Consider the following 18,289-nt stretch of genomic DNA (forward strand, 5'->3'; position numbering starts at 1 on the left):
ACTTCTAACTAGTGTAAAGCTAAAAGCACTGTGGATTCAGCTTTCAAACTGCCATGTATGGTTTGGTCAAATTTATATCATCTTTAAACTCAACCATACAGAAATCTACTGTTACTATAAAAGCAAATTAAATGTATTACTCAATGACATTTCAAAAGTGTTCAAAAAATAGAATTACTTTGTTAGTCACAGTGTTGATTGCCAGAGTTGGAGAGGCACTTCCCGAAATAATACACTCCATTCCCAAAGAATCTGAATCTATGCTATATGGAGTTGAGGCCTAAAATACAAGAACAAAATAAATAATTATTAGCTCATAAAACCACCAACTTTAACACAATTTGAAGTTATTTCATCAAATTCTCCAGTATGCAGTTTTGTGCTTTGTTTCTGAAAATAAACTTAAAATCATTACTGAATTCTCTTCTACTATATTTTATTATGCTACTAACCTGATAATCACAAAGTCCATTGGTATGGCTACTTCTTACCAACTCTTTTAACTGGTTGTGGGATAGGTTTGCAAAAATTAGAGATAAACTTCTGTAGTGGAGACTACTAATAATAGGGTAACACTCATTCTCCCCTCTTCTCCCTTTTAGCAATAGATCCCTGTAGTTATCAACTCATCTCTGCCTAGCTAAAGACCACCTTTTCCAGACTCATTTGCAGCTAGTTGTAGCCATATGATTAAGGTGCAACAAACGGGATGTGAGCAAGAGTGATGTGTGCAACTTCTGGGTCATGTCTTTGAAAGGAACTTGCTTGCCCTCCATCCTCTTTCCCTCTTATTGCAGGCCTGTGACACAGATGTAGTGGTGGTGATCCTGCATAACCAGAAAGCTGAGGGTAATACCCTGGGGAACACTGGAAAGATAAGATTAGAAGGAAACATCTGAGTGACCTTATGGAACAGAGCTGGTTATCCATCTGATCCACCTCTCAGCTTGGACTTTTACCTAAGAGAGAAATAAATCTCTCTGGTTTAAGCCTCTCAGGTGTAGTTTTCTCTTCCTTTGTCTGTTAATGCAACTGAACAATATCCTAAATAACACAATTTCATATACATTGTTTACAGAGCTAACACAGGTGTCAAAAATCAATATAGGTTTTCTACATTTAGAATTTTGGATATAGATTGTGACAACTCCTTTCTCTCTCTCTCAAAAGAAACAGTAATTTCACTGAAAAACATTTCTAAGGTTGATTTATTTATCACTTAATCCCTTGGCATGAATTTCTTTCATCAGATAATCCAAGAGAGTAGGGAACAGACATCTTGAAAAAAGGAAAAGACAAGGGTCACCCCAAGAAGGCAGAATCTAGTACTTACATGCTGGGTACACACTGAGAGTTAGGTGAACATGGAAAAGCACTTCAGAAATACAAATGGAAGAACTACAAAGACAGCTCTGTCTATGGCCCAACTTTGGTGTCTGCCAATTTAGCTACAATTTATGCCTCAACTTTGGTGCCAGCTAATTTAGCGAAATTAACACAGAAGATTACTTTAGAAAGCTGCAAATCTCATGTTCCTCTAACTCAACTCAGTCATCTCATTCTAGACTACTGGTTCACTATCTAATTCTCACTCCTCCCCACTGGTAACAACCTGTGTTGTGTGATTTCATGCAAATTACTGAAACTTTATACTCTTTTCCTCATCTATAAGAGGATTATGCCACTTCCTTTAGAGGTCTGTAAAGAGCATTAATGAAATAATTCATGTAAAGCATTTAGCATAGTACCTGAAATGCACAGTAAGTGCTGGCTTCTATGATGACTACTAACATGTATCTACTACTGATGCTGAGAACCTACTGATAGAGAGGAATATTCAATGGTGATTAATGAAAAAGGAGACAGCTTTGGTATGCGGCACTATATTCCGACAAGGCCAGATTCACAGCTTTAGCTAGAAAATCTTTTAATTAGATATTCTTCATGGACACTAAAAATCTGGTTCAATCAAGAGAATAAGAGACATTCACAGAAACATAGACAAGATGAAAAGGCAGAGAGTTATGTACCAGATGAAGGAAAAAGATAAACCCCCAGAAAAACAACTAAATGAAGTGGAGATAGGCAACCTTCCAGAAAAAGAATTCAGAATAATGATAGTGAAGATGATCCGGGACCTCGGAAAAAGAATGGAGGCAAAGATCGAGAAGAAGCAAGAAATGTTTAACAAAGACCTAGAAGAATTAAGGAACAAACAAACAGAGATGAACAATACAATAACTGAAATGATAACTACACTAGAAGAAATCAATAGCAGAATAACTGAGGCAGGAGAACGGATAAGTGACCTGGAAGTCAGAATGGTGGAAGTCACGGCTGTGGAACAGAATAAAGAAAAAAGAATGAAAGAAAATGAAGACAGCCTAAGAGACCTCTGGGACAAAATTAAACACAACAATATCCGCATTATAGGGGTCTCAAAAGGAGGAGAGAGAAAGGACCCAAGAAAATATTTGAAGAGATTATAGTCGAAAACTTCCCTAACGTGGGAAAGGAAATAGCCACCCAAGTCCTGGAAGCGCAGGGAGTCCCACACAGGATAAACCCAAGGAGAAAAACGCCGAGACACATAGTAATTAAATTGGCAAAAATTAAAGACAAGGAAAAATTTTTGAAAGCAGCAAGGGAAAAATGACAAATAACATACCAGGGAACTCCCATAATGTTAACAGCTGATTTCTTGGCAGAAACTCTAAAGCCAGAAGGGAGTGGCATGATATACTTAAAGTGATGAAAGGGAAGAAGCTACAACCAAGATTACTCTACCCAGCAAGGATCTCATTCAGATTCCATGGAAAAATCAAAAGCTTTAGAGACAAGCAAAAGCTAAGAAAATTCAGCACCACCAAACCAGCTCTGCAACAAACACTAAAGGAACTTCTCTAAGTGGGAAACACAAGAGAAGAAAAGGACCTACAAAAACAAACCCAAAACAATTAAGAAAATGGTCATAGGAACATACATATCGATAATTATCTTAAACGTGAATGGAATAAATACTCCAACCAAAAGACACAGGCTTGCTGAATGGATACAAAAACAAGATCCATCTATATGCTGTCTACAAGAGACCCACTTCAGACCCAGGGACACATACACACTGAAAGTGAGGGGATGGAAAAAGATATTCCATGCAAATGGAAATCAAAAGAAAGCTGGAGTAGCAATACTCATATCAGATAAAATACACTTTAAAATAAAAAAACGTTACAAGAGACAAGGAAGGACACTACAGAGTGATCAAGGGATCAATCCAAGAAGAAGATATAACAGTTATAAATATATATGCACCCAACATAGGAGCACCTCAATACATAAGGCAACTGCTAACAGCTATAAAAGAGGAAATCAACAGTAAAACAATAATAGTGGGGGACTTTAACACCTCACTTACACCAACAGACAGATCATCCAAAATGAAAATAAATAAGGAAACACAAGCTTTAAATGACACAATAGACCAGATAGATTTAATTGATATTCATAGGACATTCCATCCAAAAACAGCAAATTACACTTTCTTCTCAAGTGTGCACAGAACACTCTCCAGGATAGATCACATCTTGGGTCACAAATCAAGCCTCAGTAAATTTAAGAAAATTGAAATCATGTCAAGCATCTTTTCTGACCACAACACTATGAGATTAGAAATGAATTACAAGGGAACAAAAAGGAAATAACACAAACACATGGAGGCTAAACAATACGTTACTAAATAACCAAGAGAAGACTGAAGAAATCAAAGAGGAAATCGAAGAATACCTAGAGACAAATGACAATGAAAACACAATGATCCAAAACCTATGGGATGTAGCAAAAGGAGTTCTAAGAGGGAAGTTTACAGCTATACAAGCCTACCTCAAGAAACAAGAAAAATCTCAAGTAAACAATCTAACATTACACCTAAAGGAAGTAGAGAAAGAAGAACAAACAAAACCCAAAGTTAGCAGAAGGAAAGAAATCATAAAGATCAGAGCAGAAATAAATGAAATAGAAACAAAGAAAACAATAGCAAAGATCAATAAAACTAAAAGCTGGTTCTTTGAGGAGATAAACAAAATTGATAAGCCATTAGCCAGACTCATGAAGAAAAAGAGGGAGAGGCCTCAAATCAATAAAATTAGAAATGAAAAAGGAGAAGTTACAACAGACACCGCAGAAATACAAAGCATCCTAAGAGACTACTACAAGCAACTCTATGCCAATAAAATGCACAACCTGGAAGACATGGACAAATTCTTAGAAAGGTATAACCTTCCAAGACTGAACCAGGAAGAAACAGAAAATATGAACAGACCAATCACAAGTAATGAAATTGAAACTATGATTAAAAATCTTCCAATAAACAAAAATCCAGGACCAGATGGCTTCACAGGTGAATTCTATCAAACACTCAGAGATGAACTAACACCCATCCTTCTCAAACTCTTCCAAAAAGCTGCAGAGGAAGGAACACTCCCAAACTCATTCTGAGGCCACCATCACCCTGATACCAAAACCAGACAAAGATTGTACAAAAAAAGGAAATTACAGACCAATATCACTGATGAATATAGATGCAAAAATCCTCAACAAAATACTAGCAAACAGAATCCAACAACACATTAAAAGGATCATACACCATGATCAAATGGGATTTATCCCAGGTATGCAAGGATTCTTCAATATATGAAAATCAATGTGATACACCATATTAACAAATTGAAGAATAAAAACCATATGATCATCTCAATAGATGCAGAAAAAGCTTTTGACAAAATTCAACACCCATTTATAAAAACTCTCCAGAAAGCGGGCATAGAGGGAACCTACCTCAAAATAATAAAGGCAATATACGACAAACCCACAGCAAACATCATTCTCAATGGTGAGAAACTGAAAGTATTTCCTCTAAGGTCAGGAACGAAACAAGGATGTCCACTCTCACCACTATTATTCAACATAGTTTTGGAAGTCCTAGCCACGGCAATCAGAGAAGAAAAGGAAATAAAAGGAATACAAATTGGAAAAGAAGTAAAACTGTCACTGTTTGCAGATGACATGATACTATACATAGAGAATCCTAAAAATGGCACCAGAAAACTACTAGAGCTAATCAATGAATTTGGTAAAGTTGCAGGATACAAAATTAATGCACAGAAATCTCTTGCATTCCTATACACTAATGATGAAAAATCTGAAAGAGAAATTAAGGAAACACTCCCATTTACCATTGCAATAAAAATAATAAAATACCTAGGAATAAACCTACCTAGGGAGACAGAAAACCTGTGTGCAGAAAACTTTAAGACACTGACAAAAGAAATTAAATTGATACCAACAGATGGAGAGATATACCATGTTCTTGGATTAGAAGAATCAACATTGTGAAAATGACTATACTACCCAAAGCAATCTACAGATTCAATGCAATCCCTATCAAATTACCAATGGCATTTTTTTACGGAACTAAAACAAATCATCTTAAAATTTGTATGGAGACACAAAAAACACCGAGTAGCCAAAGCAGTCTTGAGGGAAAAAAAAAACGGAGCTGGAGGAATCAGCCTCCCTGACTTCAGACTATACTACAAAGCTACAGTTATCAAGACAATATGGTACTGGCACAAAAACAGAAACATAGATCAATGGAACAAGATAGAAAACCCGGAGATAAACCCACACACCTATGGTCAACTAACCTATGACAAAGGAGGCAAAGATATACAATGGAGAAAAGACAGCGTCTTCAATAAGTGGTGCTGGGAAAACTGGACAGCTACATGTAAAAGAATGAAATTAGAACACTCCCTAACACCATCCACCAAAATAAACTCAAAATGGATTAGAGACCTAAATGTAAGAGCGGACACTATAAAACTCTTAGAGGAAAACATAGGAAGAATGCTCTTTGACATAAAGCATAGCAAGATCTTTTTTGATCCACCTCCTAGAGTAATGGAAATAAAAACAAAAATAAACAAATGGGACCTAATGAAACTTCAAAGCTTTTGCACAGCAAAGGAAACCATAAACAAGACAAAAAGACAACCCTCAGAATGGGAGGAAATATTCGCAAACGAATCAAAGGATTAATCTCCAAAATATATAAACAGCTCATGCAGCTCAATATTAAAGAAACAAACAACCCAATCCAAAAATGGGCAGAAGACCTAAACAGACATTTCTCCAAAGAAGACATACAGATGGCCCAGAAGCAAATGAAAAGCTGCTCAACATCACTAACTATTAGAGAAATGCAAATCAAAACTACAGTGAAGTATCACCTCACACCAGTTAGAATGGGCATCATCAGAAAATCTACAAGCAACAAATGCTGGAGAGTGTGTGGAGAAAAGAGAACCCTCTTGCACTGTTGGTGGGAATGTAAATTGATACAGCCACTATGGAGAATAGTATGGAGGTACCTTAAAAAACTAAAAATAGAATTACCATATGATCCAGCAATCCCACTACTGGGCATATACCCAGAGAAAACCATAATTCAAAAAGACACATGCACCCCAATGTTCATTGCAGCACTATTTACAACAGCCAGGTCATGGAAGCAACCTAAATGCCCATCGACGGACTAATGGATAAAGAAGTTGTGGTACATATATACAATGGAATATTACTTAGCCATATAAAGGAACGAAATTGAGTCATTTGTTGAGACGTGGATGGATCTAGAGACTGTCATAGAGAGTGAAGTAAGTCAAAAAGAGAAAAACAAATATCGTACATTAACGCATGTATGTGGAACCTAGAAAAACGGTATAGGTGAACCGGTTTGCCGCGCAGAAGTTGAGACACAGATGTAGAGAACAAACGTATGGACACCAAGCGGGGAAAACCACTGTGGGGTGGGGATGGTGGTGTGCTGAATTGGGCAATTGGTATTGACATGTATACACTGATATGTATAAAACTGATGACTAATAAGAACCTGCAATATAAAAATACAAACAAAAAAACCAACTAATACTAAACTTTCTTTGGGTTATTTGTATGGAAATATGTTAATATAAATGTTTCAGACGTTACATGAAATTTCTAAAAATTTTATATGTTCTGGTATAATGTTATAAGTCATAATTCTAGTTATTACTTTAAAATGTATACCTCAGAAATAACTAAACTTCCTTGTCAACTGCATTATTATGAACTTTCATCAAATCTTTAACCGTGGTTATTTTTAAGTCTTTTGTCATTTAGACAGTTCTGGGTGTATGCTGATGCTTTTGCAAAAATGTTCCTATAAAAGGGTTTCATCTTCAAGTAATTCATGGTAAAGACTCTGACAAGTACAGATTTCTGGTAACTGACTATACTGCTGAACTGAATGAATAAGCATTTTCAGAACTCTAATGGAAAACTGAGGAATTCATAAAAGTGCTAACAAAAGATCAAGATGAAAAAAAATTAATTACATGGGACTCAGTGAACTGATGAGGATGATTATAATTTTTGTGACTTTCTGTTTGGAAAAAAAAATCACACAAGGACTCAGAGGCAAAAAAATATACAAATCAATTTTCACTGCAAAGTAAAGGAGCTGTTACAGTGGAGGATTACTGGACTGAATGTCAATATTATGACATAGTATGAGTGTGTTTCGTGTTTGGTAATTGCAATCATTGTTGCTTTTGTTGTGGTCATCCATTTACAATGCTTGGTGTTAGTTTATTTATGTCTTGTAAAAATAAAATACAGTGTGTGTGTGTAAAAAAAAAAACCAAAAAAACGAGAATAAAGGACATTCCCTTTACATGCACTGATATGCTCAATAGTATGATATATATTTTTATTTGTAGATTCACTGATTTGATGTTATTAATAGACAAGTAGCCTGAGTAGTAAAGCTAATTTAACTTGGAATCTACAGATCCCAAAACGTATTTGAGTAACTGTTATTATTGCAGCCAAAACCCAAATTCTGGACAAAGAAAAGTATCAATGAATCTAATCTAGGTGGCATCTCTCAGCTTATGAAAGATCCTTTCTGGGGTTTCCTCATACCCCATGTCAAAAATCCTACTCATTCAGGTTCTACTTCCAGAATGGTAGTGTGACACCTACCTTCTGCTGATAACTACCAATTTGGGGTGGGGGAAGCGGTAAGGGACATGGGATGACAACTAGCTGAGGAGTCTGGTGGATAAATAAAATAGGTAGATTGTGGAGAGAAGGCAAAACTTGGGAGAGACCTGCTTGAATTTCCTGTTTTGCTGTAGCTTTGTCCCAAGGTCAGGCAGTAGATGCAGAGTATGAGCAGCTAGAATTGTCTTTCTGTCAGGAGGAACTAGGGAAAAGAGCCCAGGTAAACACAACCAGCTACTAAAGAGAGAAAGGGATCCCACAGGGGATAAAGTCAAGAGTTCCCCTAAAACTGTATATGAAACACCACAAAAGTCTCAGGCTGACCCCTGAACCATGCATATGCAGATTAGAATAAGGCAGAAGCTTAAAGAATCAAATTGAAATTAAAACCACTGCCCACAGACGGTGAGAGAGGACTTACAGTTTGAGTCTAACATGGTTAACTGCCAGCTAAAATAAAAATACCAATATTCTACAGAAGATTATAACAGAACCCAGAGTCTCTATAACATTCATAATGTCCAGGATACAATCCAAAATTACCTGGTATATAAGTAATAGAAAAATGAAACCCATTCTCAAGAGAAAAGATAATCTACAGAAGCCCACCACAAGAAGACTAAGATGTTGGAACTACGAGAAAAGGATTTTAAAGTAGCTATTGTAATTATGCTCAGTGAGATAAAGGAGAAAAAATCTGAATGAAAATAACACAATAATAGAAATATCAGTGGAGAAATACAAAAAATATAAAAAGAACAAAATCAAAATTTACCAATAAAAAATATAACATCTGAATTTTAAAAGTCAATGGATGGACTTAATATCAGAATGGAGATTAAAGAGGAAAGAATCAGAGAACTCAAAGGCAGATCAACAGAAATAATCCAATCTAAAAAACAAAAAGGAAAAAGACTGATTCTTTTTAAAAAAGAGAAAAAAAAAAAAGCCTCAGAAAGCTATGGGATAATCTCAAAAGGCCTAACATGTATATATGAGTTCCAGAAGGACAGAAAAAAGAGAAAACAGCAGGAAAAAATATGGAAGAAATGATGGCTGAACACTTCGGAAATTTACTGAAAGACAAATTTACAGATCCAAGAAGCTCAGTAAACCTCCATCAGGATAAATTAAAAGAAAAATCACACCTGGATATATCATAACTGAACTGATGAAAAATAAAGGTAGAAAGCAGGCAGAGAATAATGACATATCACATAAAGAAAAAACACTGATTGGAAAATGACCGAATTTCTCATAAAAGTAATGGAGGTCATTAGACAGTGAATATTGTTGAAATACTGAAAGGAAAAAAAATTTCAATCTAGGCTGTATATCTAACAAAAATATTATTTAGGAAGGCACATTTTCAGAAAAGGAAAACTAGAGAATTTGTTGCCAGGAGATCTACAACGTAAGAAAGTTCATTATGCTAAAGGGAAATTATAGCAGAGGGAAACTTGGACCTTGAGGAATGAAAGCACCAGAAATGGTAAGCATCTAGGTAAATTTAAAAGACCATTGTTTTCTCTTAGGTTTTAAAAATCATGTATCTTTATTTAAGGCAAAACTTATAATATTGTCTTCTAAGATAATCAGTATACACAGATGTAATACTATAGGGAACGGTGAGGAAAGGGACAAAGGAGACGTATATGATTGGAAGATCTCTACATTTTATATGTACAGTATTAACTCTGAATAGACTGCAGAAGGTTAGGAATATATACTGAAATCCCAATATATAAATATAAAAAGAGGTATAGCTAAAAAGCCAGTAGATAAGAATACAAAAATATATCCAAACAATCTAAGAGGCAAGAAAGGTGGAAAAAAGGAACTAAAAATACAGAGTGTTACCAGAAAAACTGGGTTCGCCTCTTGGTGGGTGTAGAGCTAAAAGACACAACCAAGGCAAAGAGTGGGAGAAGGAAGGATTTATTACTTGCAGCAAGTAAGGGTAACACTGGGGATCTTTCTCAAAGCAGTGTCTCTGCCAAAAGCAAAACGGAAGCAAGTTTTAAGCTAAGGGTATATGTATATTCATGAAGGGGATGGGGGGGTGGGGCCAGAGAGCCAACCTTTATTTGACTGAAGTCACTTGACTCAAGGGTCAGAAAAGGTCAACATCATCCTCCCTTAGGTTCCAGTTGATCTGGTACTTGAACGCCTGCCAGAGGGGTTTAAATTCTGCAAAAAACAGCCCAAGAAAGCACTGGGGCTAGCCTTTGAAACAGAACTGGCAATGTTACAACTGATTTATTATCTTTGCTACTGTCACTTCTCGTGACTGGTAACAGTTTGTTCTTTTGTTCCCTTAGAGATAATTATTACTGAGACCTGTTCAAGAGTAAGCATTATGGCCAAGCTTAGATCACAAAATGGCTTAGGCCAAAAATGCCTTTTCTTATGTCAAGAAAGCCATGTCTGGTTCTCTTTCTCTGGGGACCCCCTACCTGCTTATGAGAAATCAAACAGAAAACAATATCATTAATTACACTAATAACAATATTGATAATTACGTTAGGTAGCTAGTCAGACAGGAGGGGGTCCCGCCCCACCCTGGATGGTTCATCTTTCCCTCCTCCACCTGGACACTGGTGATTGGAGCACACTCAGAGTCCTCCCTCTTGTGGTCAAGGACCACCACTAGGTTTCCAGCCGTATCAGGACCAAGCAAGGTGAAACCACCAGCACAGGCTGGCGCAAGCACACCAAGACCTAAAAGGTGACTCAAGGTAACATAGGGTTCATTATGCTTTATAGGTAATAAATTAGCATTACAGTTTTTGCATCCCCGCCCCCCCACTGTGGGTTTCACTTGGGTGCTTATGAGTAAGCACCTGTGCACTAGGAGAAAAGTGATATAACCTAAAGCTGTCAGTCAAATGATGCAAGACACAGGGAGGAAACATCACTCTAAAAAACCCAACCCTACCCCATCATGAGGCTGCTTCTGGTTTCCAGACAGCCCACTTTCATCCTTTCTCAGGAGTGTACTTTCACTCTACTTAACAACACTCTTGCTACTTAAAACTGTTCTATGCCTTCTCGACTGAATTCTTTCCCTCAAGAAGGGCAAGAACTGAGGAAATCACCCATTCCGCCAGTGACAACTGCATTAATGTTGATGGTCTAATAAACACTCCAATAAAAAGGCAGAGATTGTCAAAAAGATGTTAAAAAAAGCAAGACTAAGCTAAATGAAGTCTACAAGAGTCACAACTTCAAATAAGACTAATAACAGAGCTTCAGAATATATGAAGCAAAAACTGACAATTAAAAATCAGTAAAGAAAAAGAACACTGGAATAAATTAGTAAATGCCTTGATTTAATTGATATTAGAGAACACTATATTGAACAACTGTAGAACACATATTCTTTTCAAGTGCACACAGACATTCACCAAGATACAGCACATGATGAGTCCCAGAACAAGTCTCAATAAATATGTACAGACTGAAATGAAAAAAAATTATATTATAAAACAGTAAGATACCTAGGAAAACCCAATATTTGGAATATTTGGAAAAAGTAATTCAGGGTCAGAGAAGACTCAAAAGAGAATTTTTTAAATATTTTGAATTAAATGATAATGAAAATGCAACGTACCAAAATTTGTGAGATGCAGTTAAAGCAGTGCTTAGAGGTAAACCTACAGCTTTAAATTCTTATATTACAAAAGAGGAAAGGTCTCAAATCAATTATTTAAGCTGGACACTGAAGAAGCTAGAAATATTAATAAGAAAAACTGGTAACTAGAAAGAAGTAAGTGATAAAGATAAAAGTAGAAACAAAAAACCAACAACAGAAAAAAATGTTTAAAGACAAAACCTGGTTCTTTGAAAAGACTAACAAAATCAACAAACCTTTAGCTATACCAAATAAAGAAAAAAAGAGAAAACAAATCCTCAATATCAAGAATGAAAGAGGATTTATTACTACAGATTCTATAAATATTAGAAGAGAATATTATGATCCACTTTACACCAATAAATTCAACAACTTAGATGAAAGGGACAAATTTCTTAAGCATATAACTTACCAAAACTGGAATAAAAAGAGAAAATTTGAACAGTCCCATATCAACTAAATATCAAAAACCTTCCCACATAAAACCAACTTCAGGTCCAGATGGTTTCACTGATGAATTTTCTCAAACATTCAAGGAAGATATACCAATCTACAGAAACTTTTTCAGAAAAGAGAAGGAAAATGGCCCAACCAATTTTATGAGACCAGTACAACCCTAACATCAAAACCTGACAGATACTACTGCAGATGAAAAATATCACCTGCCATATTAGTATACAAAGGATGTTGAGGCCATCAAGCCATCAGCCACCCTCAAATGTGCACCTTGAGGTGAATCTGGAGAAAAACAGGACACTAGCCCGAGATAGTTAAGGTGCACATCAAAGGAATGATTTCAATGAGCCCAGACTCTTGCATCTTCCCATATACAGAAAAGCACTAAATGCATTAACTTGAGATGTCAAGTTTTCTTTAATTAACAGTAATCTTTTGATGTTCCAACTACCTGGTTTTTGTTGCAAAAAACTATATATCTTGGCTCCTCCCTTACCTCCTCAGAGCAGTCCCTCTAAGCTATCTGAGAAGCTGCCTCCAGGGCTCAAGCCCTCAGCAAGTCGACCAAATAAAATATAATTCTCAACTTTAATGTTGTGCATTTTTTTTCAGCCGACATTACAAAGAAAGAAAATTATAAATCCATGTCCTTCATGAACACAGATGCAAAAACACTTAAGATATTAACAAAATGAATCCAGCAATACATTAAAGGGATAAATCAGTAAGGGTTTATCCAAGGAATACAACGTTTAACATTCCAAATGCAATCAATGTTATTCAACATGCAGACAGAATAAAGAAAAGCCATATAACCACATCGATGGTACAGAAAAAGCAGTTAACGAATTCTACACCCATTCATGATAAAAACTCTCACGAAACTGGGCTTACTAGAGAACTTCCTCAACATGATAAATGGCATCTACAAAAGCCCTACAGCTTATGTCACACTTAGTGGTGAAAGACTGAACAGTTTCTTCCTAAGAATGGAAATAAGGCTGGAGGCCCATTTTCACCACTTCTAGTCAACACTGTACTAGAGATTCTGGTTACTGCAATAAGGTTCTAGGAAGGGACGGGGGAGGAAAAGAAAAGGCACAGGAAAAGTGTCTACTTGCAGATGACATAATTGTTTACATAGAAAATCCCAAGGCATCTTTAAAAAATACTAGAACTAACAAGATTGTAGAATACAAGGTTAATATACAAAAATTACATTTTTATTACTAGTAGCAAGCAACTGGATTTTAAAATATATAGCATCCAAATCCAAAATATTCAGGATTAAATCTAACTGGAAACATCCAAGTCCTCTACACTGAAAGCTAAAAAACATTCTTGAGAGAAATTAAAGACATAATGAATAGAAAGATACAACACTTCCATGGCTTGAAATAATATTGTTAAGATGTCAATTCTCGGGCTTCCTTGGTGGCGCAGTGGTTGAGAGTCCGCCTGCCGATGCAGGGGACACGGGTTCGTGCCCCGGTCTGGGAGGATCCCACATGCCGCGGAGCGGCTTGGCCCATGAGCCATGGCCATTGAGCCTGCGTGTCCGGAGCCTGTGCTCCGCAACGGGAGAGGCCACAACAGTGAGAGGCCCACATACCGCAAAAAAAAAAAAAAAAAAAAAAAAAAAAAAAAAAAAAAAAAGATGTCAATTCTCCCCAGATCAGGTTGCCTGGGGATAAGAATGGAGGGAGGCACAAGTTACAAAGGGGCATGAGGAAACTTTTGGGTATGATAGAAATGTTCGTAGTGTCAACTACTAATAACTTCACATGTCAAAAATCCTCAATTAATTGTACATAAATTATCTCTCAATAGTACTGTAAAAAAACAGAGAACTAAATCTTACCCATTGATCAAAATAACCCCTTATGAAACACTTTCTGGTCTACAACTCTGTGTAGCATTTCTCCTGCTTTAAAAAGAAATTCTATTTCTACATATCTCCTGGAGGCAACATGTAGTGCCTCCCACCTAATGTACACTCAGTATGTTTGCCCAATTGAAATAAATGTTTTTTTCATTCTAAGAATAAGTATGTAGACTGCATTCCTTCCTCTGCTCACTTATACCTTTAACCGAACCCTCCCTCATTCAGACTCAGCCTCAGAGAAGGAAGGCACACAGTGGGGGATCACTTAAAACAACAAAACCATTCTATGTAACAATGTGGGATCTTAGTTCCCTGACCAGCAATGAACTGTGCCCCCCTGCAGTGGAAGCGCTGAGTCTTAACCACTGGACCCAGGGAAGTCCCCTATCATTTGCTATTTCCCATGCCAAAAACTTACACTTCTGTATCAAATTCTAAGTCTCACTCCTCTTCCTATAGGCCTTTCCAGGGCAGCATTATCTATTGATATTTTGAGTCACTTTTAGGTACCACTGTTTGATCTAATATGTTGATTAATTACTTAGTAATTTGCTCTGTCATTTATAATAATATTTATGACACTTAATTATATATATATGAAGATTAAATGTGGGGGAGTCTCTTAAAATCAAGGACCGTTAACCAAAACCAGACAAAGACCCTACAAAAAGAGAAAATTACAGGCCAATATCTCTGATGAATATAGATGCAAAAATACTCAACAAAATATTAGCAAACCGAATTCAACAACATATAAAAAGACACACACAAAAGCATTTGACAAAATTCAAATCCACTCATGATAAAATCACTCTTCAATGCTGGTATAGAGGGAAAATATCTCAACACAAAAAGGTCATGCATGACAAACTCAAAGCCAACATCGTACTCAATAGTGAAAAGCTGAAAGGCTTTCCTCTAAAATCAGGAACAAGAAAAGAATGCCCACTCTTGCCACTTCTATTACACACAGTACTGGAAGTCCTAGCCACAGCAAGCAGACAAGAAAAAGCAAACAAAAAAAACAAGGCACCCAAAGTGGAAGGGAATAAGTAGAACTGTCACTACTTGCAGATAACATCATATTATACATAGAAAATCCTAAAGTCTCCAGCAAAAGAACTATTAGAACTAATAAATGAATTCAGTTGTAAGATACAAGGTTAATATACAGAAATCTATTGCTTTTCTATACACTAATAATGAACTCTCAGAAAGAGAATGCAAGAAAACAACCCCATTTAAAATTGCATCAAAAAGAATAAAACACCTAGGAATACACTTAACCAAGGAAGTGAAATACCTATACTCTGAAAACTGTAAAACACTGATGAAGGTTTGAAGATGATACAAAGAAATGGAAAGATATCCTGTGTTCCTGGATTGGATGAACTAATATTGGTAAAATGGTCATACTACAAAGCAATCTACAGACTTAACGCAATTCTTATCAAATACCCATGACATTTTTCATAGAAGTAGAACAACTAATCCTAAAATTTATATGGAACCACAAAAGATCTTGAATTGCCAAAGCAATCTTGAGAAAAAAGAACAAAGCTCGAGAATCACACTCTCTGGCTTCAAACTATACTACAAAGCTACAGTAATCAGAACAGCATGGTACTGAGACAAAAACAGACACACAGATCAATGGAGCAGAACAGAGAGTCCAGAAATAAATCCATACACTTATGATCAATTAATCTATAACAAAGGAGACAAGAATATACAATAGAGAAAAGAGTCTCTTCAATAAATGATGCTGGGAAAATGGACAGCTACATGTAAAAAGTACGAAATTAGAACATTTCCTCATATCATATGCAAAAATAAACTCAAAATGGATTAAAGACCTAAATGTAAAACCAAAAACCATAAAACTCCTAGAAAAACATTGACGTAAATCATAGCAATATTATTTTGGATCTGCCTCCTAAGGCCAAAAATTAAAAAAAAATAAACAGGACCCATCAACAAACCGAAAAGACCACCTACTACATGGGAGAAAAAAGTTGTAAATGATATGACTAATAAGGGGTTAATACCCAAAATATATAAACAAGCTCATACAACTCAACATCAAAAAGCAAACAACCCAATTAAAAAATGGGCAGAAGACCTGAATAGACACTTTTCCAAAGATATACAGATGGCCAACAGGCACATGAAAAAATGCTCAACATCACTTATCAGAGAAATACAAATCAAAACCACAATGAGATATCACTGCACACCTGTCAAAATAACTATCATCAAAAAGTCTACAAATAAATGTTGGCAAGGATGTGGGAAAAAAAGGAACGCTAGTACGCTGCTGGTGAGATTATAAATTGGTACAGTCACTATAGAAAACAGTACGGAGTTCCTCAAAAAACTAAAACAGAGAACTACCATATGATCCAGCAATTCCACTCCTGGGTATATATCTGAAGACAACAAAAACACTAATTTGAAAAGATATACGCACCCCAATGTTCATAGCAGCATTATTTACAAGAGTCAAGATATGGAAGCAAACTAATTGTCCCTCAACAGATGAATGGATAAAGAAGTGGGAGATATATATATAAAATACTCCATTATACATATATACATACATATATGCATACATGTATTATGTATAATGGAATATTACTCAGCCATAAAAAAGAATGAGGGACTTCCCTGGTGGTGCAGTGGTTAAGAATCCACCTGGCAATGCAGGGGACACGGGCTCGAGCCCTGGTCCGGGAAGATCGCACATGCAGCGGAGCAACTAAGCCCATGCGCCACAACTACTGAGCCTGTGCTCTACAGCCCGCAAGCCACAACTACTGAGCCTGCATGCCAAACTACTGAAGCCCGCGTGCCTAGAGCCAGGGCTCCACAACAAAGAGAAGCCACTGCAATGAGAAGCCCACGCACCACAACTGAGTAGCCCCTGCTCGCTGCAACTAGACAAAGCCTGCGCGCAGCAACAAAGACCCAATGTAGCCAAAATAAATAAATTTTTAAAATAACTTTATAAAAAATAATAATAATAATGATGAAATTCTGCCATTTGCAACAATGTGAATGAACCCAGAGGGTATTATGCTTAGTGAAAAAGGTCAAATATTCTATGTCATCACTTACATGTTGAATCTGAAGAATAAAACGAATGTATACAACAAAACAGAAATAGACTCACAGATACAGAGAAAAAGCTAGTGGTTACCAGTGAGGGGAGGGAAGTGGGGAGGCGCAAGATAGGGGTATGCAATTAAGAGATAGAAACTACTATGTATAAAATAAATAAGCAATGAGGATATACTGTACAGCACAGGGGAATACAGCCATTACTTTGTAATAACTTTAAATGGGGTATAATCTATGAAAATACTAAATCATTATATTATACACCTGAAACTAATATAATAGTGCATATCAAGAAACTAATATAATAGTGCATATCAACTATACTTCAATTTAAAAAAAATTTAAATAACATTAAAGAAAAAAATTAGTATTCAAATCCAAAAATAAATAAAGGCTCATTATCTTACAATAAGATATGCATATATAAAAAGAAATCTGACTCAGTCTTGTGATCTTCAGCACAGCAAATACTAGTGGCAGTATAAAGCAGTTGTAAACAGCATAGACTCTGAAGGCAGACTACCTGAGTTCATAATCCTGGCCTTGGTACTTACTGTCCTTTGTACCCTTGGATAACAACATCCGTGCCTATCAGTTTCATCATTTGGAGTTACTATAAAAATTACATGAGTTAATATACATAAAATTCTTTAAGAAAAAATCTAGCATATAAACTCAATTATCATTATTATTATTATGCTGTTATCTTAGCTCAGGTTGCTATAATACCATAAATTGGGTGGCTTATCAACAACAGAAATTTGTTTTTCACAGTTCTGGAGGCTGGAAGTCCAAGATCATAGTGCCAGCATGGTCAGGTTCTGTTAAGAGCCTTCTTACAGGTATCTTCATTGCTATTCTCACATGCTAGAAAACAGCTAGCCAGCTCTCTGGCTATTCTTATAAGGGCACTGATCCCATTTATGAGAGCTTCACATTCCTGATCCAATTACCTACCAAAGGCCTCACCTCCAAATACCATCACACTGGGATGAGGGTTTCAACATAAGAATTTGGGGGGAACACAAACATTCAGTCCACAGCAGCTGTTAAGACTTCTATCTTTTCCTTTAAAATAGCTGAGAATACTG

At 36.2% G+C, this 18,289-nt stretch overlaps 1 protein-coding gene across 2 annotated transcripts in view; it reads right to left on the reverse strand.

The window, feature by feature from the left end:
- FOXJ3 (forkhead box J3) overlaps positions 1–18,289 on the reverse strand; it is a gene marked incomplete at both ends in the record, with an annotated part of 108,840 nt that overhangs the window by 32,170 nt on the left and 58,381 nt on the right. Inside the window, one exon of one of the 2 annotated variants that reach the window (XM_079724752.1) lies at positions 179–280. The exons of the other annotated variant lie outside the window; for it this stretch is intronic. Within the exon in view, the coding sequence (XP_079580878.1) occupies positions 179–280 (102 nt within the window). The remainder of the gene's footprint in view (positions 1–178; positions 281–18,289) is intronic. 2 annotated transcript variants of the gene reach the window in all.

Source organism: Hyperoodon ampullatus (genome assembly GCF_949752795.1).
Source record: "Hyperoodon ampullatus genome assembly, chromosome: 2".
Classification (NCBI taxonomy): Eukaryota; Metazoa; Chordata; class Mammalia; order Artiodactyla; family Ziphiidae; genus Hyperoodon; species Hyperoodon ampullatus.